The 27,540-nt window shown below is 37.7% G+C and overlaps 2 protein-coding genes across 2 annotated transcripts in view; both read right to left on the bottom strand.

Annotated features, from left to right (window-relative positions):
* On the bottom strand, positions 1 to 18,494 carry Glipr1l2 (GLIPR1 like 2). Its single transcript, XM_055626194.1, has 6 exons — positions 18,261 to 18,494; positions 12,099 to 12,350; positions 10,033 to 10,136; positions 6,639 to 6,724; positions 370 to 396; positions 1 to 284 (listed from the first exon to the last, which is right to left on the bottom strand). The coding sequence occupies exons 1-6, from the start codon at positions 18,492 to 18,494 to the stop codon at positions 1 to 3; spliced, it is 987 nt and encodes a 328-aa protein (XP_055482169.1).
* Positions 18,495 to 26,098: 7,604 nt separating this feature from the next.
* The window catches only part of Glipr1l1 (GLIPR1 like 1), a 32,285-nt gene continuing 30,843 nt past the window's right edge, over positions 26,099 to 27,540 (bottom strand). Inside the window, exon 4 of the mRNA XM_055626195.1 lies at positions 26,099 to 26,219. Within this exon, the coding sequence (XP_055482170.1) occupies positions 26,099 to 26,219 (121 nt within the window). The remainder of the gene's footprint in view (positions 26,220 to 27,540) is intronic.

Genomic DNA, 27,540 nt, shown 5'->3' on the forward strand with positions numbered 1-27,540 from the left:
TTATATTGTGTTATCTTCTTCCTCTTCTTTGTCTTCTTCCTCTCCTTCCTCATCCACCACCATCTCTTCATCCTCAGTTTTTGTTTCCTCCTGTCTTGAAAATCTTTTACTCTCAAATAGCAACTGATTTTCCTTTAAAATATCTGGAAATCGAGACTGTATTATTAAAACGAAGACGATACACAGCACAAAACATGCTGCTCTCAGTAAAAGGATAAATATGCACAGCGGAGCACACACAAGTGGGCGGGGCTTTTCCCAAGGTGGGTACCAGAATTGGTAATCTATAAACAAAGAAGCAATTAAAGAAAGCTATATTTCATGTAAAATGGTTAATTTGTGTAAGTAAGAAAAGACAACAATACATACATGTAGCTTGGTCACGATCTACATTACCTAGAAAGAAAAATAAAGACTATTAAGAAGTACATAATTTATTTTTTCTACTTCTATAAGAGTTTCCCTAACAGCAGTACCACCATTCTTTATGTCCACAGAATCGAAGGCAGCAGTTCTCAACCTGTGGTTTTTAACCCCTTTGGGGAGTCACCTATCAGATGTCCTACATATCAGATAGATACTTACATTACAATTCATAACAGTAGCAAAATTAGTTATGAAGTAGCAACAAAATAATTTTATGGTTGTGGGATACCACTGTAGAGGCATTTTAATCCAGCAACATGGCTGCTCTGGCAAGGGATCGCATCCAAAGACCTTCTAGGTCTATATGATCCGGCTGGAGTGTGGGCACCCTTGATTACAGTATGATCTGGCTGGAATAAAGACACACCCTTAGTACACAACTTCAATCCCTAACAATGACAATGAGGTTAGTCTGTAGATGGAAGCAGACATATTTGAAAGTAATGTCTAATTGTGGGGCAGACAAAGTGTCAAATCAGAGAAAGAGTTGACGGAATGAGTCAGAGATAGGATACACCCAACTTTCCGAAGAACATCACAGCAAAGAGAGGCCACTTTAGGGTAGCTCAAGAGAAAAGAAAGGGTGTGTACGTATGGCAGTTTTACAGAGACAGGTTGCAGAGAACAAGTTAGACACAGGTGAAGATGGAAGGAGCCAGACAATGAGAAAGAGGCAGAAGATTAGAACATATTGCAAAGTTAGTATGAGGCCAGGCAGAACAATTCAGGCAGAAGCAGAAAGAAGATGGATTAAATCAGTCAGCTTGGAAGATTTTTATAGGGGCTAGAAGCCTCTAGGCCTAGGCCTAGGATTAGGTAGAACAGAGAAAGAGACACTCTGGGCTCATTCCAAGCTGTATATTCAAACAGCGTGGGTAGAGTCCTCATCACATCCCCTCATCAGAGGAAATAAATAAAAGAGACATTTATAGCATGAGGAGCTGTATTAATGGGTTGCAACATTAGGAAGGCTGATCTAAGGCATCATGGTCTCTGATGTTCTGCCTCAGCTAGTAGCCAAGCAACAATAAACAACACTGATTTTAGTTATTTTTTTCAGTGATAATTACATCTTCAAGTAGACAAATTCCTTTTCATTTGTTCAACTGGGTAGAGAGGGTCAGACAATCCTTATTTTTCTTTTATTGAAAATAAATTCTTTTCTCATGTAATATACCCTGGTTACTGTTTCCTCTCCCTCTACTCCTCCCAGTTCCTCCCCCCTTCCCTCCCATCTAGATCCACTCCTTTACTCCTTTTCTAAGCCAATCATTCTTGACTTCCCCTAAGAGGATAAATGAGTACAAACATGTGGAAAGTGAAGTGCCAATGTGGGCTTGGTCTTGCATTGATATGGTAAAAATTAGAATTTATTTTTTAGGGTCCTTAGAGATGAAGTGAACTCTGTGTGCCTGTGATATCATTTTAGCATTTTGATTTTGGTCCTTTATATGTTATGTGGTGAATCCTTCATTATAGGGTGGGCAGGTTCTCTCCATGATGCATGTGTATTTATTGATCCTTAAGCAGAAGCAGGAATATCACAGAGCATTCTTTTTGGCAGGTTTCTTCACTTATCACAAGTAGTTTTTTGTTTATTTTATCATAATTTATACTTATTAAATATTTAAACAAATTTAATTTATTTATAGAATAGTTTATCTGCTTTTGAAGAAAGGATTTTAGTTTTTGTGTGTGTTTATATATGTGTGTGTTTATATATGCATGTGTACATGCATGCATGTAGGTGCTAGAAGGCGTTGTGTCTCATGAGCTACCTGACCACTGAGTATTCTCTCCAGCCCCTATCTGTCAGCTTTTAAGCCTTATTTTTGGTCCCTGGATATAAAAGATATAAAGATATGAATCTACATCTTTCTTATCCCATATTAATTAAGTAATTTTTGTATTTTATTATTTCATAATTTTATATTGTATACGTTTAATTAGGTTTTTGCTTTTTTATCTATGTATCTATCTATCTATCTTGGTTTTTCAAGACAGGGTTTTTCTGTTTAATAGCCATGGCTGTCCTTGAACTCACTTTGTAGATCATGCTGGACTTGATCACATAGAGATCCACCTGCGTCTGTTTCCTGAGTACTGGAACTAAAGGCGTACGTCACCATGCCTGGCTTAATTATGTCATTTTTTATCTTGCTAAAATTTCTTGTTACATTTTGCTTGATTGTAGATGAATTTTAATCCAGCAACATGGCTGCACTGGCAAGGCATCATATCCAAAGACCTTTTAGGTCTGTGTTATCTGGCTGGAATGACACACCTTTAATCACTGTGGATAGACTACAGACACACTCTTAGTACACACTCTTAGTCCCACATACTTAAGGTAGAGTTAGTTTGTAGAAGCCTTGATTGAAAGTAATGTCTATGGGAACTAGAAAAGATCATCCTGAGTGAGGTAATCCAGAAGCAGAAAGACACACGTTATATACTCACTCATAAGTGGATATTAGCCACATAATATAGGATAAACATACTAAAATCTATACTCCTAAAGAAGCTAAGCAACAAGAAACATCCTAGGGAAGATGCTCAATACTCATTCAGATGGACAAATGTTGTAGATGTCAGAAGCAGGAGAAGACCAGGAACAGGACAGGAGCCTACCACAGACAGCTTCTGAAAGACCCTATTGATCAAGGTATCGAAGCTGAGGCTAAGACTGATAGTCAAACTTTTGGCAGAGTGCAAGAAACCTTATGGAAGGAAAGGGACATAGAAAGACGTGGAGGGGACAGGAACTGCACAAGGAGACCAACAGAGCCAAAAATCCTGGGCCCAGGGGTCCTGCAGAGACTGATATTCCAACCAAGTACTTTGCACAGAGAGGACCTAGAACTCCTGCTCAGATGTAGCCCATGGACAGCTCAGTCTCCATGTGGGTCATTTAGTAAGGGGAACAGGGGCTGTCTCTGACATGAACTCAGTGGCTGGCTCTCTGATCACCTCCCCCTTGTAGGGCAGGGGCAGCCTTGCCAGTCCACAGAGGAAGACAATGCAATCATTAGATTAGACCTGATAATGCTGGGGCCAAATAGAAAGGGAGGAGGACCTACCCTATCAGTGGACTAGGGGAGGGGATAGGAGGACAAGAGGGAAGGAAGGTGGGATTGGGAGGAGATGAAGGAGGAGGCCACATCATGGATACAAATTGAATAAATTGTAGTAAATGATAAAGAACAACAAAAAAGAAAGTAATGTCTAACTGAGGGACAAAGTGATGAATCAGAGAAAGATTTGACAGAATAAATCAGAGAGAGATTAGGCTCAATTCACACGAGAATAGACAGGAAACAGAGGGTAGTTAAGAGCAGCCCAAAGTGAGTCAGGAGGACAAGCAATTCAATGAGTGCAATTTAGTTGAGTTCAGTCAATTTGGTTGAGTTCAGCTCAGAGGAAGTTTTCACCATGACAGTTTTACAGAGATGGGTTATATAGAGATAAAACTAGGCACAAGTGAAAACATAATTACCTAGAGAATGAGAAGGAACCAGGAGATTAGAACAAATTGGCAGAGTTAGTTTTAGGCCAACCAAAACAATTTAGAGAGACTTTCTTGAAAAGTCAGTTTGAATCAGTCAGCTTCGATAGGAGTTTGGTAGAGAACAGCTGAGCTGGACCAGCCAGCCAGAGTTTAGAAAGAACTATTAAGTGTGAGTTCATTTATCAGTAAGCCTCCAAGGTGATAAATATATTTGGTGAATAAAAGTTACTTTTACACTTGGTAATAACAATGCTCAGATTTTCTTTCAGTCTATTAATGAAGATGCAATTCTTACAAATGTTATTCACTGCAGTTTCTTCCCCTCCCATCTTTTTGGTCAGAGTCATCTTAAGGAGTTTGTTGAGAAAGCACTCATGTTAACTATGTATCAACAGTTTCCACATGCTCAAAGTAAAAATTGTCTAGAAGACAAAGTTTGGCTTGTATGGATTGTTAGTTAACTCTCTATACCTAAGGGCAAAATAGGAATCATTCCACTGTCTCCTAGTCCTGAATTTTATGGCATGGAAGTTGAAAACAAACCTATTTTTCCCCTTAAGTGAGGCTGTTATCTTGCCAATGTGGAATTGCTACAACACCAATGCAAAGCCAAATCTTTACTGTAGAGCTGAGACCAGGATTAAGAATTCTATGAATTCTATCTTCCGTGTAGTTTCAGAATTTGCTACTTAGTTGAAGATAAGCAACATTTGGAAGCTCTAGAACTATATACTCTAGTTCTGAAGAGATGGCTGCAAGCCAGAGGGAGATATGAATGAATACATGAGTCACAGTAGTCACTCAGTAAGAGACAAAACTGCTGGTTCTGTTACCACTTCTCTGCCCTTAGCATCATATAAAACTGTACTTCCCTTGTTCTATACTTCACTGCTGGAATACTGACAGTTGCTGGTTCCTTTGGGCAAATGGACTGTTACATAATCTAATAAAGAATCTTATGGGTTTTTTTTTTTTTTTACATCCATAAAAGATTCTTTCTCTTCCACTGATATCCAGGAACTTACCAGATTTGTCAACTACACTGATTTTGTGTCATCCTTTCATGGTACACAGTATTCACTTTCAATGTTTAGAATTAATACTTTTATTTCTGTAGTGAAGGTGTTGTTTGAATATTTATGCATATTTACCCCTACATATGTTTCCTGTGTTATTTTGCTTTTCTTCTTCAGATCCTACCACTGTTTGAGTGTGACTCATCAGTGCATATTTATAATGTTTTCATTGGCCTTTAATCCTCTTAATTCCGTATTTTAGTTGTGACCCACACAGTCTTTACAGTGCTTTCGAGTATCTGGGTTTCTTGCACTATTTCAAATGTGATTGCCACCATTTCCCTTTTGGGAAATGCTTGAATATTCCTGTTGCCCTTGGTTGCATCCTGGAGGTTGAACACATACTATTGCTGAAAACACCATGCATTTCAGATACCCAGAGGGCACAAGCTACATCAAACACGAAAGTATCCTCTCTCAGGTCTAGCTTTCATGATACTAGAAGGCACCAGCAGTGTTCCAAAGGAGGGAAGCCACCAACAGACCTACCCAGCTGTGATGCCTATGAGCCACAACAATGACCAGCATGGCACAATAACTCTGAGGACCAACAGTGGCACTTAAACCTTGGCAGTAATTAGCTGCTCTCTAATTGAACTTAAGGCCCACTCAACAAGAGAAAAATCATGTCTGTCATTAGTAATCTAGGCAATCTTGGAGGAGAAACTACATCTACCACTTTACTAAATCAATAATTACGCTAAATTAATAATAATTCCAAAATGAATTCTAAACATTTATCCCTTTATCCACACATTACTATAGCTCTCATCCCTCAACAAAGGAACTTCCTTTTGCAGGGGACAGAGACCCTCACAGTAAAGTGTTACTGATCAAAATGCAGAGAATAAATGATTGTGTGATGCCCAGCCCCAGCTGATACACCTATAACAAAACTCTGCACCTAAGGCTAAGGGAACACAGCAAAAGAGGGAGAAGAAAGATTGTAAGAGCCATATCAAAATGATGTCTGCTGTGAAATTTCCTTTAGAAACTTCAGGGAAGCTATACCTATGAAGTTTCAACACCAAAGCTGTCAAGATGAGATCCGAACCAAGATGACACCAAATGTGACAAGGAAGGGGGGAAATCACAGGCCTAACACTAGACAAAGAACTACAGGTAACTATGGAATAGTGAAAGCAGGAAAAATTGTGTTCTTCAGGGAAGAGTCTTCTACAATTTCTTTTTCAAAAAGCAAGTGATCAGCCCTGAAATCTCTCTCTCTCTCACACACACACACACACACACACACACACACACACACACACACACCCCATATGGACTGAACAGATTATATTTATGTATTTAGGAACACACACACACACACACAATTTGTAACATTTCTAGAAAATGAGGCCAGAGGCCCAAATAAAGAAACTTATCATCCAAAATTATTACCACAGCTGGAATATACAACATTTAGAAGAATTTCATGAGCAATAACCTCAGAGCACATTTTACTTTTGTGCAAAAAAAAAAAAAAAAAAACTAAATAATTTTGAAAATGACACTTGCACTGAAGCTGAGGACTGTTCTCCTTATATGCATCAAAGCCAGAGTCAATATCAACAGTCAACCACTCCACTTTCTTACTGTCTACATCAGATGGATTTATATTATCTTACTGCATAGGAAGTCTGTGCATCTGTCCCAAGAACCACACCGAGTACAAAACTGCCCTGCTTGGTAAGGCCTCCTTGTCAATGTTCCTCTAGAAAAAAAGCAGAAAGTAAGAAAAGATTCAGTTCTTCTGTTATATAATGTTAATTAAAGTTATGTTAAGTAAATTATTAATTTATGTTAATTAAACAACATTGTTTCCACACCTATTTTAAGATGATTTAGTTAAGAAAATTCATTTAATTTCTCTTATCTATGGGAAGACAAGCAGTAAACGAGATCCATCCATCTATCTACCTACCTACATTCCTTCCTTCTTATTTTTCTTTCCATCTTTTTTTTTCTTTGCCCTCCATTGTGCAGTCCCAAAGAGTATTCCTTGATCCTAGGAAATAGTCAAGTCTTTGTTTCTATTTACGATGTTGATTAGACTATTTCCCACCTATTTGGAAGTTATAGTTCTGTTACTCAAAGGATTATATGACTTAGGACTTCCAAATAGAGTGCTTCAGAGGTGCAGGCTATCGGGGGTAGCCACCGTAAGTGGCAGATGCTCAAGAATAAAGAAAATAGTGAGGAAGTAGAAACAACGCAGGCTTCCGGGAGTTCCATCTGTGATATTGATGAACCTCTGTATGACTTATGTTAGCCCAAACAACTATCTTGTGGTTAGTTTCAGTGTACTTCATGTCACAAGACTGATATATTTCTAAAATAATTCTTACTACACAAATTTCAACATAGCTGAGTTTTAAGACCTTTCAGAGGCCCTCTGTGCTATGCTCCTGTCCTGTTCCCCGTTTTCTCCTTTTTACAATGTCCATCTTGTTTGCCTTTCTGAGTAAGGATTGAGCATCTTACCCAGCGTCCCCCTTCTTGCTTGGCTTCCTTAGGTGTAAAGATTGTAGTATGTTTATCCTATATTATACGTTTAATATCCACTTATGAGTGAGTATATACCATGTGTGTCTTTTTGCTTCTGGGTTACCTCAGGCAGGATGATCTTTTCTAGTTCCATCCATTTGCCTGCAAATTCCATGATTTGCTTGTTTTTAATTGCTCCGTAGTATTCCATTGTGAATATGTACCACAGTTTCTGAATCCAATCCTCAGTTGAGGGACATCTATTGAAGCAGATGCTGAGACTCATAGCCAAACTTTGGGCCAGGGACAGGGAATATTATGAAAGAAGGGGGAGATAGAAAGATCTGGAGGGGACAGGAGCTCCACAGGGAGAGCAACAGAACCAAAAAATCTGGGCACAGGGATCTTTTCTGAGACTGTTACTCCACCCAAGGACCATGCATGGAGATAAACCAGAACTCTTGCACAGATGAAGCCCATGGCAGCTCAGTGTCCAAGGGGGGTTCCCTAGTAAGGAGAACAGGAAGTGTCTCTGACATGAAATCAGTGGCTGGCTCTTTGATCACCTTCCCCTGAGGGCGGGGGCAGGCTACAGGGTAAGATAATGCAGCCAGTCCTGATGTGACCAAATAGGCTAGGGTCAGATGGAAAGGGAGGAGGACCTCCCCTATCAGGGGACAAGGGAAGGGATATGGGAGAAGAAGAGATAGTGATGGTGGGACTGGGAGGCGACAAGGGAGTGTACTACAGCTGGGATACAATAATATCCAGAATTTATAAAGAACTCAAGAAGTTAAAAAGCAACAAATCAAGCAATCCAATTAAAAAATGGGGTATGGCGCTAAACAGAGAATTCTCTGTAGAGGAATATAGAATGGCAGAGAAACACTTAAAGAAATGCTCAATGTCCTTAGTCATCAGGGAGATGCAAATCAAAGTGACACTGAGATTTCACCTGACACCCATCAGAATGGATCAAAATCTCAAGTGACAACACATGCTGGAGAGGATGTGGAGAAAGGGGAACCCTCCTCCACTGCTGGTGGGAATGAAAACTTGTACAACCACTTTGGAAACCAATCTGGTGCTTTCTCAGATAATTAGAAATAGTGCTACCTCAAGATCCAGCTATACCATGCCTAGGCATATATCCAAAAGATGCTCAAGTACACAAGGACATTTGCTCAACCATGTTTGTAGCAGCTGTGTTCGTAATAGCCAGAACCTGGAAACAGCCCAGATGTCCCTCAGTTGAGGAATGGATACAAAAATTGTGGTACATTTACACAATGGAATACTACTCAGCAATTAAAAACAAGGAAATCATGAAATTTGCAGGCAAATGATGGGATCTAGAAAAGATCATTCTGAGTGAGGTATCCCAGGAGCAGAAAGACACACATGGTACATACTCACTTATAAGTGGATACTAGACCTATAAGATAGGATAAACATACTAAAATCTGTACACCTAAAGAAGCTAAACAAGAAGGAGGTCCCGGGGTAAGATGATCAGCCATCAACCTTCACTTAGAAAGACAAATGGGATGGACATTGGATGTAGGAGAAAACAAGTAACAGGACAGGAGCCTACCACAGACGGCTCTGAAAGACTCTGCCTAGCAGTGTATCAAAGCAAATATTAAGACTCATAACCAAACCATCAGCAGAGTGCAGGGAAACATATGAAAGAAGGGGGTATTAGTAAGACCTGGAGAGGACAGGAGCCCCACAAGGACCAAATATATCTGGGCACAGGGGTCTTTTCTGAAACTGATTCTTCAACCAAGAACCATGCATGGATATAACCTAGAACCTCTGCTCAGATGTAGTCCATGGCAACTCAGCATCCAAGCGGGTTTCCCTAGTAAGGAGAACAGAAACTGTTTCTGACATGAACTCAGTGGCAGGCTCTTTGATCACCTCCCCTGAGGGAGGAGCTGCCTTGCTAGACCACAGAGGAAGACATTGCAGCTAGTCCTGATGAGACCTGATAAACTAGGGTCAGATGGAAGGGGAGGAGGACCTCCCCTATCAGTGGACTTAGAGAGGGGCAGGAAGGAGAGAAGGGAGGGAAGGGTGGGATTGGGAGGCAATGAAGGAGGGGGCTACAGCTGGGATACAAAGTAAATAACCTGTAATTAATATAAAAAATAAATAAATGAAAAGGAAAAAAATATCTCTTATTAGTGATATGAACATACACCATTTTGGAAAATGACTGAAACCATACAGCAGCTCCTCTAGTTACTGTAACTAGTTAATGCTAACCTTCATTCCTATAAGTGGTAAACATTAGAGAGTTTGTAAGTAAAGCCAATTTGCTCAAAGTATGACTGATTTCATTTGAGATTGAAAATATTTCATTATAAAGTCTTTTCTCAATACTATATTTAAAGCATTTATGGCCAATAAAGACTTTAAAAACATATTACAACTTAAAGTTGTAAGACTTCAAAAGTTAAAGTTGAAGTAAAACTTAAAAACTTCTCATTTTATTTTAATATATTTTTTTTTTACTTTAAAATCAGTTACCCTGGTGCATAGTTGCATATGAAAAGTGCTGCATAATGGACACTTCCAATTCTTGTACATGGCGTAACAGCACAACCAACTTTGTAGGAGTTGTCCCAAACGAGCTGAAACAAACATGTCAAGGAAAATGTAAAGTTGATTTAGAAGTGCTTATCTTATCAATACTATATTCCATCCACACAGAATCTTTAACCAAGAAATTCAAGGACTATTAAAAATTGTTTTTAGACAGAGGTGGGACACTGTTGTAAATTTAGGAAGCATGTCCAGAGCTGTATGTACGTAAATATTGTCATAGTTTCATATTATAGGAAACAGCTTAAGAACACTGCTCCAGACAATGCCAGTGGAAGTCACATCTGATGAGGTGATTTGCCAATACCTGCTTAGACTGAAAAAATTTTTAGGGCTTCGGCAGGAGAAAGGAAAATTAGGGAAAGAAGAAGAAAAGCTTTGTAAAAGTGGAGGTAAAGTAAAAGAGAGAAAAGAGGAACACAAGGGCTACAGACAGGAAGCAAGCAAGTGTAAACAACGGCACCAGCATCTCTCTTTCCTTTTATAGAGGAAGTTGGATCAGGAAACAAAACAAAGTATGGGCTTTTCATTAGAAAATATTAAGAGGAGGTCTGCTTTCCAGATCATAAAAAGGAGATGCTGAACTGGGGGGGTGGGAGTGGGGGCAAAAAGACTGCAGTTATGAGAGGTATTCCAGAAATGCTCAATATTAGTAAAATTAATTTCTTTCAAGTAAAGAAAAAGTTCTTCTTTTGACTCATAACCTGTGGGGAAGGAGAGCCATTTCTCTCTCCTATTCAATTTTAACAAACTTGAATTGTAATAAAATTTCAATTCATACAGAAACAACTGTGATACATTAAAGACTAGACACAGACAATCTGGCCAGCAGGTGGTGGCGCACATCTTTAATCCAGCACTCAACAGGCAAAGGCGGGTGCATCTCTGTGTGTTCGAGGTCAACCTGATCTACAGAGTGAGATCCAGGACAGCCAGGGCTGCACAGAGAAACCCTGTCTCAAAGGCAGAACAAAACATAAAAACAAAGCAAACAAAAACAAATTCTGAGGCTAGACCACTTGCCTAGGGACATAAGCGAGGCCCCGGGACCAATTCACAATATCACTCCAAAAATAACAGAAAAAAATATAAGAGTTGAAGTAAAGTCTAGCAGTTCTAATACAGGAAACAAGAATGTCTTGGTGGCTTGAATTACAGAGCAGAAAACTGCATAGTAACAGGAAAGAGACTAAAGTTAAATTAAGCAGCCTGGCTTTCCCATCAGTAAGGAATATGGAGGAACTGATAAAAAAAAGATCTGATCAAAAATTCTTTAAAGAATTCATCTGCTAGAAAACAAGGAGCAGAGTTACAACCGTGAATAAATTTCAAAATTATGTTTTACATGAAAATAAGCTGACTGAGACAAATCAAGTTATATTTTAAGTAAACAACTTCATTCAAAATGCTTTGATGCCTGACATAAATATTTACTGGCGAAATTAGTCAGGGTCATGTTGTTTTGAGACTATGTGGGTACAATGACAAGGTCTCTGGTCTTGGTGTACTATGAGCTATTTAAGTTCCTGTGTGACATAATGAAGGTGAGTACAGAGAATGAAAGGTTGTTGAGGATTCCTGGAGAGTAAGGTGGGAGCTGGAGTGCTGGGCATGAATCCTGGAAATAACAGTGGAAGTTGACAGATAAGCCACATAGTCTGTCTACTAATCTGTGGAGAATTAGGACACCTTTTTGTTTGCTCATGGTTCATAATTTGTAAGTCATTGTCTTTAAAAGAATCTTCCTTCCATTTCTACTGTGCACTGGTTTCAGAACAAACCCCTTGACCTTGAGGTATGCAGACAATGACTATTTCTTGTATGATTCACATAATGGATGGAATGGTGGATATTTAAAGAGCCAGAGAGGATTAAATTGTTTTATTGTATTGAGGGAGTCATATTATCACTCGAGCTTATAAATTCAAAACAGAGAAGTAGATAAAGCAATTAAGAAGGTCACTAATTTAATAACTATACATATCAGGTACCTGTATATAATGAGAACAGTCCTCAGCTTCAATGCAAGTGTCATTTTCAAAATTATAACTTTTCCTTTGTTCATGCCAACTTCTGATAGCAATACTTGCAGTAAATTCATTTTCAGGACCAACCCACATGTTTTCACCAATACCATTAAATACAGGGTGGGACTCATGCACCGTATCTAAATGAGTATTCCGCTGGTACATACATTTCTTCCCCCAGGCTCTAGCAGTACGCGACAGAGCTACATCCCAAGTCTGAAAATAAACACACACAAAACAGAGAAAACAAAATAATTAAAAATAACAGTCTCTCTCCAAAGCTCTGGTGGCTTTTAACCGAAAGTATGTGGATGAAGCCTCTAAGAAGGAGGTCAAACATACCCTTATCCAGTATGGTCAGACCCTGCTTAGGGCTGACCCCATCGCTGTGAATCCAAAATGTTTGGAGGTCCTGGTGCCTGTGCTCGATATCAGAAATCCTATGGTAAGCCCATCTCAAGGATCAGGGTTGACTTTGGAGTAAACATCCTAGGATTTTAATGTTACCATTAAAAAAAATAACATTGCTTTAATGTTTTAATTTTCTTTCTTGGTGTTTAATCCCTTAGGGAGAACTAGACCAAGTTTGTATTATTTTCTTCTGGGCAATATTTGTAGGAGTAACTTTTTTCAGGTCATCAAAAATAAAATGACTACTTCCTAAGATAAAAGTCTACTAGTAGGTCTTAGCTGACATATTCAAGTGGAAGATTAAACTAATTACTGTAGTTCTCTTTTACATAGTCTTTTCAGGATTATATAAGCTTACATACAGTTTGATCAGAATACACATTTTTAATGTTATTTTGTGCTCAGACAATTAATGCATAGATGGAACAGCAAAGATTTTTCTGATTTTAATGCCCAAATCTGGAATCAGTTTTATCATACACTCTTTTAAAAGGATGACAAAAGTTATCAAAAGCAGATACATGAGAAAACAATGACAATTCATACCACAAGTAAGGAATAATTTTCCAGATGAAAAAAAAATGAAGTGAATATTTTAAAAATATCAAGAAAGTTTTAAGAAATAGGCAAAGGATAATTAACACACACACACACACACACACACACACACACACACACAACCAGCCTTACTTATAGTGAAAGAATAAATTTAAAACCACTTTCAGATATTATCTCACCACTAAAACTCCAAAGGTCCAGCAATATTTTTCTTGCATCACTGGTCCAGCTGCAGTTTATACTATCATAAGGGTGAAGCAACGTCACATTTCCAAATGGTGTGCCAGTTGGAGAAGGGGCATGGGAAGAGATGAGGGAGGGAGAGATGAAGGGAGGGCGGGATTGGGAGGTGATAAGGGTGTATCCAGGGCTACACCTGGGATACTAAGTGAATAAATTGTAATGAATAAAAAATTATATTAAAAATACCATAGAAAGATGGAGAGAAAAGAAGTGACTGAAAATCAACTCCATGACAATGAATCAGAATGTAAAACACAGAGAAAAGGAAATATAAATGAAAAAGAAGAGCTATGTATAAAGAGAAAGTCAAACATTTATTCTGTATGACGAAGGTGAGACTATACAGGCTGCATTTGAGGCAACTTCCATTGATGAAGAATTTCAGATTTACCAACAGACATAAACACACAGATTCAAAAGGAACAAGGCCTGGTAGAAAGTAGCTCAAACTATAGAGCTGCAAGAGAAAGAAGAAATAGTAACACCAAGGGACCTTAAACCTCAGTACACTTCAGAACCATCTATATGACTTTAAATTAAAATACAGACTATTGGAATCCAAACCTGGATTTTGGATTTAGGAGGATCAGAGGAGAGCCTGAAAACTTTTCTTTCAGACAAGTTCACTGGAAGTTTCAATGTGTAGAGACTATATTTTAGAAATCTGTTAGATTAGTGAAATAGAAGAAATTAACACTTTTAAAGGGTTTATTAGCTGTACAATCTAAGTGGTACTTAAAAAGTCAAAAGCAATAGAGGATAGAGGAAACCATTGTGTGGGGAAGAAACAGGGGGAAAAAACGGGGAATCTCTGGGGCTTGCTGGCTGCCAGCATAACACAATAAACAAACTATTAAAGATGTATTTTTTAAAAGTCTCATGCCATAGTCAACTTTATTCAAAGTATCAGACAAATTATAGTCTTAGGTGTAAGAAGCGGCACTTGAGTGAAGGATATAATTACAAGGACAAGCCACATGTGGCTAAAAGATGTTTTTCTATAGAGGCATATAAACAACAACAGCCAGTTGTGATGAAGTAAACTCACACCTATGTGCCACATGTGGGAGGGAATTTAAAGATGTATTTTAAGTGCAAGGAAATTTAGAAATGATTTGAGTAAAACAGGAGGTCACAAGTAGTATGCACAATTACATACAATTCTATATGCTAACAATGAACAATCTGAACAGAAAAAATAGGCAAATAATTGCACCATAACAACACTAAAAAATAACCTTATCCAAACTGGACTTTTTAAAGACCACAGAATGTTGTTAAAATAATTAAAGAAAATACTAATTAAAAGACTGAGATCTATGGCCAGAGACTGGAGACAATATTAAAATGCCCTCACTACACAAAATATTCTGCAAAGTAGTGTGATTCCCCCCCCCCCCATCAAAAGCAATTCAGGCAGACTCTAAGGGACATTAAATTTAGTAACAGTAATAATTTTAAAAAGGGAAACAAATGGAGAGGGCTTGGCAGACTGTGAAATAAGATAAATAGCTCAGAAATAATTTTCTGCACACACACACACACACACACACACACACACACACACACGAAAGTGGTTTCTACACAGGCTGCAAAGACCATAATTGACAAACACCAGTACTTTAAACCATGCTCTGGGAAAACTGGATATCCATCCGTACACAAAAGAATAAAATTAGACTCTTATCTTATACCATATCAAATAATTAACCACAAATAGCTCAAAGAACTAACTGTAAGACCTAAAATTGTGAGGTTTTTCTTTTCTTTCTTTTTTTTTTTTTAAAGAAAATCTAGAGAACAACTGCATAAAGTGGATTTGCAATGATTTCTCTAAAATAGTGCCCCAAAGCATATGCATGAAGGAAAAAGAGAAGATGTCATCAAAGTTTTAAGGCCTTTTCCATTTTATTACTTCATGTATGTTTCCCCTGTGAGCACATATGTCCACCACTTGCATGCCTGATGCTTCAAGAAGCCACAGGAGGGTGTTAGAGCCCCCCCCCCTTGGAACTTTAATTACAGAAGTTTGTGAGGTCTGGGAGCTGAACCCAGGTCCTCTGCAAAAGCAGCAAGTGTTCTTAACCTTTGAGCCATCTCTCCTGTGCCAAGACTTTTACTATCAATAGATAGGCAACCCACACAAAGAGAGGGAGCATCCGTAGATCATCTCCTCTCTCATACCAGCCTCCCCACTCTCCTACCTGCTGTCATGTCTTTACACAGTTCTATATTCCCTCTCATCTCCCTTCTTCCTCTCTTTTCCTCTTTCCTGGTGGTGGGGGTGGGGATGGGGCAAAGGAAAGCATGGGAAAGGGGGAAAGGAAGTGGAAAAAAGAAGAAAGAAAATACTGATAAAACTCACACCAACTTTTATTTAGAAAAGTAAATTTAGGATACAGCCTTAACTTAAACCGAGAATGTATCATTTCAAATGTTAAAAGTCTATGATGTAAGCTCACAAATCTGGTGTTTTCTGTTCTTCTCTTTATTGAAATATTCTCTGTCTTTCAGAGATCACAAACAAAGCTTACAAAGGTTATTCCAGAAACCACTGTGTTTACTCAGTTTTAAGAGGAAGGATAATTCAAATTTGGGGAAACAGTAACAAGGAGTAGGAAATACAAAACACTGGCTGGAAAAAAAAATATCTTTAGCAAAAAGGACTATGTGAGAAAATACCCACTAAACAAGACATAGAAAATGAAACAAGAAACTAATGGCTAATTGAATTAGCATTCCAAAAAGTGGCATTAGGTCCTAAGAGGTGGCTCTGTTGGTGGAGGCACCAGGCTACTTGAGAGCCCACAGGGCAGGACAGAACCAACTGACTCTGAACGTGGTCCTCTGACATCCAAATGCTTGTCATGGCTTGTGTGTGTGTGTGCAAATGAATAAAAAATTAACACTAAAACCAAAATCCCATTTCATAATTAATTTAGCAAATGATTGAAAATATCCAAGCCAGTGAAGATGTAGAAACATAACATGTTGTTGGTACTTGCTGAATTTCCCACAGTCTTTGACAATGGGAACTGCTACATTCCAGTTTTTAAACAAAAAACAAAAAACATTATACCTTTAATGTCCTATTTCAGAACTTCTTGTGGAAGAAGTAATCCTCAAAACAGAAAAGACATATCTCAAGGATGGCAGTCCTATGTAATTTATAGTGTAAATTAGAAGTGCTTAATTGGCTAATACGGAAAGAATTATTTACTTGCTGGATTTTTGCAATGATTTTTTTTTTTTTTTAGTGAAATCATGAAATCTCTGTATCAATAGAAACAACTGATGTCAGATGAAAATAGAAAAAAAAATGGCGTTGAGGGTCAACAAGACTTTGAAAGAAAAATGAGGGTCTGTACGAGGATGAAGAATTCGCACGACTCTCCTTCCAGACAACCCTTGGCTTCTCAATCCTTGTGATTTCCATGAAAAGAATGCAGAGAAGACAGGCAGTTTGTAGTGCAGAAGACAGGGAGAGCTGATAGCCTGTGTTCATGGGGTGAGGGTGGGCCATGGTCAGAGCAACCATTGGTCCAATCTACCTTTTAGGCAGGCTTTATTTACTTCTAGTCTTTAGAAAAAAACAGTTTTCCTAAGGGCATCTTCCTTCCAGATGTTTGAGAGGCCCTTTGAGACTGATGGCAAGGAGTCAGACATGCCCCTCTCTTTGTCATAATGTGTCTTCTTGGAATTAAGTTTAGATAGCCAATTAATGACATTTAAAAGGGCAGTTCAGGAGTTACATCTCCTTTCAAGGCCAGATCTATCTCAGGGCTCATTCCTCTGACCAGTAATTAAGAATCCTGCAGTCCTTCCCTTTAGAAGCTACAGATTATATGGAATCACCGAGCCCCAATGTCTTCTGATCCTGGTAATATCCAACTAGCTACCTAACAAGGGGGCTAAGACAAACACTTGGAGCATTTCAGAGGTCCCCTATGGAAGGCTGCTGTCTTGTTCCTTGTCTTCTCCTAGACCCCCTGCTCAGAGGAAGCCCACAGGCTGCTCAGTTTTCAAGTTAGTAAGGGGAACAGGGGCTGTCTATGATATGAACTCAGTGGCTGGCTCTTTGTTCATCACCCCCTGGGGGGGGGGTGCAGCCTTGCCAGGCCACAGAGGAAGACAATGCAGCCAGTTCTGATGAGACCTGATAGGCTAGGGTCAGATAGAAGGGGAGGAGGACCTCCCCTATCAGTGGACTAGGGAAAGGGCATAGGGAGAGAAGAGGGAGGGTGGGTGGGACTACAAGAAGACGAGGGAGGGGGCTACAGCGGGGATACAAAGTGAATAAATTGAGGTAGATAGATAGATAGATAGATAGATAGATAGATAGATAGATAGATAGATGAATAGATGGATGGATGGATGGATAGACAGACCCTTGGAGCAAAATTCAATGTAGGGATAAAAACAAACAAAAGTCTGGAAAACTAGAAGAAAAGAACCTTAATAATCAAGGTTTCTTGTTTTTGTTTTGTTTTTTAAAGGCAGAATTAATATGAGAAGATTTAAAATGGAAACAACTTCAAAAATTTAAATTAATAGGATCTAACCTTCTATCTGTATCACCCCGAGTGTCTCACTTTCTAATTCACATCCAAGGATTCTCTCTGCTCAGTATTGTTACGTGAATGATCATCGATAAGAGTGCATTGATTCTTAATGTTTGAAAGAACAGTTGCGGTAAAACACAGTTTCTAAATTGGCGTCCCTTAAAATTTGCACCTCCGCATTCTACCCCAACTTCTTCCACATTTGGTCCTATGTAAAACCACAGAACTGATCTGTATCAGGCAGGCAGTGGTTATATATGTATTTTAAAACTTAAATGAGTATGTTTCTCTGGGTTTCCCCATGCTTTGGAGAAGTGGCCTGGGTGGTGGGAGCGTCGGACGACAGCCTCACCATGAAGCGCAGGTTAGCCCCTCTGGGGAAGACGTGGCCTCGGAGCTCATTATGGAGATTGACATACTCATTGATAAAGTCTACATCCTCTTCGTGCGGCAGAAGGCTGGCATTCAAACCAGAGCCCAGCAGCAGAAGCCACAGCTCGCACAGCCACAGCTCCAGCACACGCCCTGGGATCAGGGAATGCGACCGAGCTCTGCACGCCACAGACGGACGCACACCGGGCTTCATGGCCGCTCAGCAAGGACAAACCAGTGCACATGCGCCAGCCAGCCGCTGCCCATGCCAATCTACGGGTCGGCAGAGGGCTCTTAAGTGGAAGGCGAAGGAGGGGTGAGAAGCGGGCAGGGAGAGAAATTTATGATAAATGTCTTCTGAGAGACCAAAGTCAGATGGCAGTTAAACGAGCACGTGTTTTCTGCAAGGCTAGTTGAGCACTAGAGTTGATGTCTGACACTGAGGGGCGTGGCTTCATTTACTGATCAAACATGGTTTGTACCACAAGTGTTGAAGGATTAACAAATCTGAGATACCTTGGAAGGGGAAATCATTATTCTTCCCGTGTTGCTGGCGAATATCCGGCTCACTTTTATTTATTTATTTTTTTCTTATCAGTTGAGTTGTGTGTTTTTTATTGCTGTCGCTCTTAGGGACAGAACAGTCTAAGATTTATCCAAAAATATCTAAGAAGTGTTGTTAAAAATTATCTTCTATTTACGTGACGAAAAGCAATAAGCCTACACAAGATGAGTTGAGTCGTGCCTTTATTCTTTCAGTGCTTATTGCGAGGCAGCATATTAAATGGTTGAGAAAGACCGGTAGACAAGACATAGTCCTTTCTCTCAAAGGTCAATAAGGCAATTCTGTATCTTGAAGATATTTTGACACTTGAACGGGGTCCATTTATTATACATTGCCCGTCTAGGACTGGCGATGGTCATATCCTCTGACCAATTATATAGGAAATTCCTGAGTAGCTCATTTTATTACTGGACATCTAATTTTTTTTGATAAATATTTCTTTAATACTTCTTATATGATAGAGGCCACAATGCTATAAAAGCTGAGCGAAGTAGAAATGAGTCTATCCAGTGCTATAAATAATTTATTAAGCAGTGAACTACAATGCAGTTGTGAATATTTTTTAAAAAAATTATCTCACTAAACTGGTCTATCATTATTTTAAATAGTTGGAAAATATGAACTTATTCAGATAATAACCTTATGAAATACTTATCATTTGTATCTCCTCAAACAGATGGAAAATCATTTGGGGAGAGGTCAAGCAGTTTGTCTAAAGCAATGTTGCCGTTAAATCTTGAAGGTAATTTTTCTTTTTATTTAGGTATTTGAAAAAAGATGGGCCCCTTAAGAGGAAATCTGTAGGTTGAGAAGTACAGATAATGTGGGATGTGATCAGTGTCCTCACAAAACGTGAAGCTTTCTCCATCATCAGTGTCCTTTGGGACCAGCCTGGGCTACACAGCAAGTTCAGACTAGCTCAGGCTACACAGAAAGACTATCTCAAAGCAACAAAACAAAACAAAACAAAACAAAACAAAACAAAAAAAAAAACAACCACACTTCCATTAACCATCCTTTGTGTACTACCAAAAAGAAAAAACAAAACAAAACAAAACACAAGTCTGTATATTTGTTATAATAGATGAGGCCACAGTGTCACTTTACTGTCCAGATTTCACACTTCCCATTAAGATTCATTTTGGATGCAGTAGAGTCTGAGGATTTAGGCACATGTATAATGATTCCTCATTACATATTATCTACCATTAAAATCAATAATTTTCATGCTACACAGAGGAGTTCCAGTGTCAGAAATTTCTCCATGCAATCCATATGTTGTTCCCTCCAACATCTTGGTGTTTTTTCTACTCTTTACAATTTGCCTTTTCATGAATGTTGTACAGTTGAAGTCATGCACCATGTAAGTTGGTCACATTTATGGCAGTGTCACACTTAAATTTCTTCCATGTCTTTTAATGGTTTGACAGCTCATTTCTTCTTAACAGAGTAATATTCCATTTTCTCAATGTAAAAAGTTATTTCTTTATCCTTTGAGGGAATGGCATGTTGTTTACTTCCAAGTTTGGGCAGTTATAAACTGAGCTACTAGAAACATTGGTTTGAAGATTTTTGTATGGAAATTATTTTCAACTCTCTTGCTCGTAATGCAAAGGAATATACTGACTGATGATATGGTAGGAGTGTGATCAGATTATAAAATATATTACATATACTATACATATATTACAGATGATATATCATGATAATTATATATAGTCATTATTACTGCTTATGTGTCTGTGTGTTTGGGCCATGGTACAGGCACCCATGTTTAGGTCAGAGGACAACTTTGCAGTGCTGTTTCTACTTTTCTACCCTTGTGTGAGTTGGAATTCAAGTCACCAGGCTTGCTTTCAGGTCACCAAGCTTTCATAACATTTTGACCCGATGACCTATTTCACAGGTTCCATGCTCACTTTTATAAAAACAAATCCAAAACCCAAACCCAAAAACAAAACAAAACAAAAAAAACCTGTGTGTACTGCTTTCCGTTTGCATTCCTGCTGCTTCTCATAATCTGTTCACATTTGGTACTGTCAACTTTTGGAGGCTTTTAGTAGGGGTATAGAGTCGTTACACTTAGTCTTCTTCAATCATTTTTTAATTAAATTTTTATTTTTTACATTAATTACATTTTATTCGCTTTGTATCCCAGCTGTAACCCCCTCCCTCATTTCCTCCTAATCCCACCCTCCCTCCCTATCTCCTCCCTGCCCCTCTCCAAGTCCACTGATAGGGGAGGTCCTCCTCCCCTTCCATCTGATCATAGCTCATCAGGTCTCATCAGGACTGGCTGTAATGTCCTCCTCTGTGGCCTGGCAAAGCTGCTCCCCCCATGTCAGAAAATGCTAACTTTAGAGTGAGCTAGTTTTAGAAAGCAAAGGACAACAATGTGTAAATAGTCTCTGAGAAAGCATCTATGAAAAACACATTCTCTCTACTGTATTGTTCATAATTATTAGATAAAGGAACAATTAGATTTTATTCATAATTATTAGATACAGAGACAATCAGACTTTAATGTTGAGTCTAGCACTTTCCCGCTCTAGGATCTTGGGTAAATGCTTTACTTAATTATAAACAAGGTGTTAGATAAGTAGCTATTCTCCCAGACATATTAGTGGAACTTGATATGATAAAGCATCAGGACCGTTACCTCCAAACTGGAAGTGATGTGAGCCCCTCTTAGTTTACTATCTTAGTATAGTTACCAGAATCACCTAATTCCGGCTCTGACCTGGCTCTCTACTAGCATAATGATTTCCTGTCTTGCCTTTACTCTGTCACTTCTCTTCAACTTCAGCTATGTATGTGACTAGTGACATGAATAGTTATTATTCTTTTAAAACTTGCTTTTTAAAAGTCATTTTTAAAATCCAGCACTGAAAACAGTGCTATTCAATGAATATTTGTTGGCTGAATGAAAAGGTAAAGACTTCCACAGATTTACTTATTTTATTTTTGTATCCATGAATATACATGAAGAGAAAATCTTCAGCAGGAAGAAACATTCTGTTAGTGTGAAGGAGGGAAAATCAATACATGTAACCTATATCTTAGGTGTACTATGCACATACATATTAAATCCTTAAAAACAAAAAACAAAAAAAGTTATTCTTCCTTACTCTGATGATTTAAACGTACAGTACCTTTTTATATGCTTTTTTCCCCTTACTATGGCTGCTAAGGCTTTTGACCCATTTTTATTTCTAATGGGTTTATTTAGTATTAATTCTTGAGATTAAAGAGCTGTTTGCATGTTTTGCATAGCAGTCACTCATCAGGTATGTTTTTGAAAGTATTTTTCCTGCCCTTTTTTTTTTTTTTGTCAGCAGCTTCTGAGTCTTCAAGTTTCAGTGGAGTCTGTTTTATTAACTTGGTCTTCTCTGTCATAGATCATGCCTTTGGTGCTGTATGCAAAAATTCATTGCCAAATAGAGTTGAGAAGTACTTTTTTTGCTTTTTGTCTCCTACAAATGATTGTAGAGCACCATTATAATAGGATTCCTTTTTCGTTTTGTTTTGTTTTGTTGTTTTTCAAGACAGGCTCTCCCTATGTATCCCCGTCCTGAAACTCACTCTGTAGATCAGGCTTGCTTAAATTCAGCTGCCTTTGCCTATGTATAATAGCACTCTTAAATGTTTGTTAAATTTTACTTGTGAATTTATGTGGGCCTGACTGATGCTTTTTATTTCATTGATAATTTTTTCAATTTATTTAAAAAGCATATGCCTATTCAGTTTTTGTTTCTTCTTGTATGAGTTTAATTTGGCTACTAAAATGTTATGAGAATTATAAAAATTTAAGCCAGGCATGGTGGTGCATGCCTTTCATAGCTCTCTGGGAGGCAGAGGCAAGCAGATCTCTATGAGTTCAAGGTCAACCTGGTCTACAAAGTGAGTACAGGACAGGCAAAGCAACACAGAGAAACACTGTTTCAAAAAAAAAAAACAAACAAAAAATTATAAATATTAAAAATAAAGTTTTATGTACATTTAAATGAGAACAAAGAATAAAGCTAAAAATACGCAAAGGTGTGATTTTGTTCACTGCCTTGATCTTTGAGTATACTGTAATTTTTGTGCTTTTTTTCTCAGCCTTTCCTGTTCCTTTGTGTGTGTGTTGTGTCCGTGTGTGTGGATGTATATGTGCGGTGCATGTGTGTTGACCCGAGGGTGACGTGGACTGCCTTCCTGGATCGCTCCCCACGTTCTATGTTGAGACAGGATCTTTTAATTGAGTGCCTATCTTGCTGATTGCAGGTTAGCTAGCCAGCCTGCTACAAGAAGCCTTTGTCTCTCCTCCCCACATAGTGGTATTAGGCCACTACTCCAGACCCCACGGGTGCTGAGGGTCTGAACGTTGGTCTTGACAGGTGCACATACGCACAAATAGACACACACACATGTGCATTATCAGTAAACAACCTTAAAAAATAAAAACGCGACTTTATTCCCATTTCTTCACTAATATATAATAAACATTATTATTAACTATACGTTTACATATTTCAGAGTATAAAAACAGAGTATATAATATATTATAATTATATATTTATATATCATATATCCTCTTTGAATTAAAAAATAGACATTAAATTTAGATTTCAGGCAAAAAATACAGAAAATACAATAGAGAACTAAACAGGTAGAGTTTCAATTAAAAAAATAGTCTTTTATTATAGTATTCAAAAATTTCTTCTGAGTAGAAAAATCAATTACAGTATTCTCTGAAGAGTAAAAGCTAGCACAGATAGTTGGCATGCTCTCTGCTGAGGGGCCCTTGCAGGCGTATGATCTGTCAACAAAGCACAATGATTAAAAGCTTACTTTGATTTCAAAAAAGAACAAAAACAAAAACAAAACTAATATACTTGTATATGTCCCGTCATGTACAATTTATGAAGCTTTAATGAAAGAAAGGAAAAACTACATAAAATGAAAAATATTGATTTGTTTTTCTGGGTTTTAAAATAAGGTAATAAACTTTGAAAAGGCTCTTAAACTTAAAATAAAAAAAACCTTTCAAATCTTATTGTATTTAAAATCTTTACAAGGCTGTCTGTCAATGGTGTCATGCCAGTACGTATTTCTAGAATGCCTCTTGTGTTAAATGCATAAATATCTAAAATAGGTAAAAATGCAAAAACAAAAACAAAAAAAACCCCTGTATTTTGGCACCCAACCATGTCTGCTTTAAGTCTCAGAGGAAAATTCAATTCTTTTATGTGGAGTTTTATAAACAATCTTCATTGCTGTAGTGGCACTTGCCCCAAATTCATCATTCCTACACCTAAAATTTCTCCTCAGTTTTGAATTTTAACAGGATCTTGTGTGTTAGAAACTCATTTTTTTTTTGTTTGCTTCCTATCCCTATTCACTAATGCATTAATCATTCACTTCCTAACTTGTACCATGAATTTAGTCTTTGGACATAATGGTTATCAGAAAAAGGAAAACAGTGAAGGGAAAGCTATAATTAATGTTTTTGAAAGATTTATTTATTTATGTACATGGGTACTTGAGTGTATGTACATCTGTACATAAGAAGAGGATGTCAGATCCCATGGGACTACAGGTATAGACAGTTATGAGCTGCCGCGTGGGTACTGGGGATTGAACTCAGGACCTGTGGAAGAACAGCCAGTGCTCTTAACCACTGTGCCATCTCTACAGGTGGCATTAATTTTTAAATGGAATGAAAAAAGGAATAAAAGTGGTCATTTGAGGATTATAAGTACTATGAAAAATACACATCAGACCAACAGAATATAATGAGGGACTTCCAATAACAGCTAAAATTTGATTCCTTTGCTTTGTGTGATTTATCATATCTAATCCCCTTATCACCTCTCAAGTTAAGTTGTATGACCCTAGCATCCACATATTTAAACATCAGCAATATTCTTATCTTTTTAAAGAAGTAGTAAACCGAGATAAAAAGTTTATTAATAAAGGCTGGCCAATAGAAAAAGAAAAGAACAAATGTCAGAAGTCACAGTGCTCAGATGGATTATAACTACAAACAAAACAGTTAAAAACTGGAGCATCACATAATCATTAAATAAATTAACTCAGTAGCTAACACATATATAACACATACGTAATAAGAACAAAGTGGTTTTATAGAGACTGTCTCCCAAATAATAAAATAAATAAATAAATAAATAAACAAAATAAATGAGAGTCCACATTGTGTACATTGACACCTCAGTACATATTACTACCTGGAAGCCGAAGTCATTAAAGAAGAACAAAGATGGAAAACTATATAGTAATTATAACCCTTAAATTAAATGAAAAAAATATAAAGAAAATATCCATAAGCATCTAGTCATTTATTAAGGAAACTTCATGACCAAATTGGGTTTGTCATAGAGAAGAAATAATCCAGTGTTGGATCATTGACATATCATAACTCTTAGCATTTATAAATTTTTACAGTGTGGTAGTGCTGTAATAGAAATTCTTTGAAGTAGTTGACAACATCAGTCTACCCATGAAAACATAGAATCCTTTTAGAAGATGTGTGTGTGGGAGGTTAAATTAATTCTCCATTTGAGTTAAAATCTTAGAAAAAAAAGAGTATTTCTTTCAACCCTCCAGAAGGCCAAATTAAAAACAATCTGAAACATATTATATATAATGTTGAAATATTGTTGTCGTTAGAGTCAGGAACAAGAGAAGTTGTCTACTATCACAGTGTTAATTTCAGCACTGTAGGAAGTAGAGCTGTCTATTGCTATCAGCAATATAAAACTTCAAGTCACGTGTGTGAGAAAGAAACTGGTAGGAATGAGAGCCTTTTATCGGAAAGATAAGAAAATGTGTGTATGTGTGTAATCAGAATGGATTATATAGAAGTATGAAACTTTCAAACAGCAAATACAATCAATAAAAAGCTGATGATGAAAGAGAAACATTTTTTATCACAATTAATTTGGATGGAGACAGACTAGTATTTACTTCTGAATGAGCCCTGTTAAATGACAGTTGTTAGAAGATATGCAAATAAACATTCCAATTAATAGCCTGAGCACAGCAGAAAATTAGACCACAGATGTACTTAATTTCTTTTTGTTTTCTTACTTGGAAAAGGAAATATCTGGGAAGGGAAAATCATCTGAACCTAATATATTTATATATAATTTGTAATAAATGCTTTTTATATTCTTATAGAAGCAACCAAATCATCTAGAAATTAAGAACTGAGGGACCACGTTTAAAACTAGAATGGTATGACTGCATCATTACTGTCTAATGCTGTCTTTTCTCTTTTGCTTACGGCAGAGCTTGTTGATGCAGTCATTGAAATCGCACTGAGTGCAGGGTTCTCCTTTGATGTAAGGTCTGCTGCCCTGGATATTTCCTCTGCAAAACCAGAGAACACTCATTAGCCAATGCTGCTATTTAAAACTATTTTACAGATGTGTATGCAAGCTGTTTCTCTTTTCCACTAACTCACAAATGTTAAGAAGAAAGAAAAACAATGCCTGCTGTTCAATTGAAGGCTAATTTCCTATATACTAAGAAGTCATTAAAACCTGGAATGAAAACAAAAACATGTTTATATAATATAACTGACTTTTTAAAGACACCAAAACTTTCCACCACAGTAACCCATTGTGAGAAATGAATCTACAGAAGGCTCATTTCCTATGTACTAAGAAACCATTAATACTTTTCTTTTAATTTTAAATTTTATTTTGCATTATTTAATTCTTTTATTTTAATTTTTTTTCATTTAAAATTTACCCTCCTCCATTGCTGGTGGGAATGTCAACCGGTACAACCACTATGGAAAAAAAAATAATCTGGTGCTATCTCAAGATCCAGCTATTATCACTCCTAGGCATATATCCAAAAGATGTTCAAGTACACAACAAGGACATTTGCTCAACCATGTTTGTAGCAGCTTTATTCGTAATAGCCAGAACCTGGAAACAACCCAGATGTCCATCAATGGAGGAATGGATATAGAAATTTTGGTACTTTTACATAATGGAATACTACTCAGCAATTAAAAACAAGGAAATCATGAATTTTGCAGGCAAATGGTGGAATCTAGAAAAAATCATCTTGAGTGAGGTATCCCAAAAGCAGAAAGACACACATGGTATATACTCATTTATATAGACCTATAAGATAGTATATACATACTAAAATATGTACAACTAAAGAAGATAAACAAGAAAGAGGTCCAGGGGTAAGATGATCAATCCTCATCAAGAAAGACAAAGGGGATGGACATTGGAAATAGGAGAAAACAAGTAACAGGACAGTAGCCTACCACAGAAGGCACCTGAAAGACTCTATCTAGCAGTGTATCAAAGCAGATGCTGAGACCCATAACCAAATCTTCGGCAGAGTGTAGGGAATCATAGGAAGGAAGGAGGAATTAGTATATCCTAGAGGGGACAGGGAGCCCCACAAGGTTCAAATATATCTGAGCACAGGGGTCTTCTATGAGACTGTTTATCCAACCAAGGACTATGCATGGATATAACCTACAACCCCTGCTCAGACATAGCCCATGGTAGCTCAGTATCCAATTGGGTTCCCTAGTAAGGGGGACAGGATTGTTTCTGACATGAACTCATGAGCTTCCCCTCCCCCGTGAAGAAGGATCAGCCTTGCTAGGCCACAATAAGGACATTGCAACCATCCTGAAGATACCTGATAAGCTAGGGCC

The sequence above is a fragment of the Psammomys obesus genome, unplaced genomic scaffold, assembly GCF_907164565.1.
Source record: "Psammomys obesus unplaced genomic scaffold, mPsaObe1.curated_primary_1811, whole genome shotgun sequence".
In the NCBI taxonomy this organism is placed as follows: domain Eukaryota; kingdom Metazoa; phylum Chordata; class Mammalia; order Rodentia; family Muridae; genus Psammomys; species Psammomys obesus.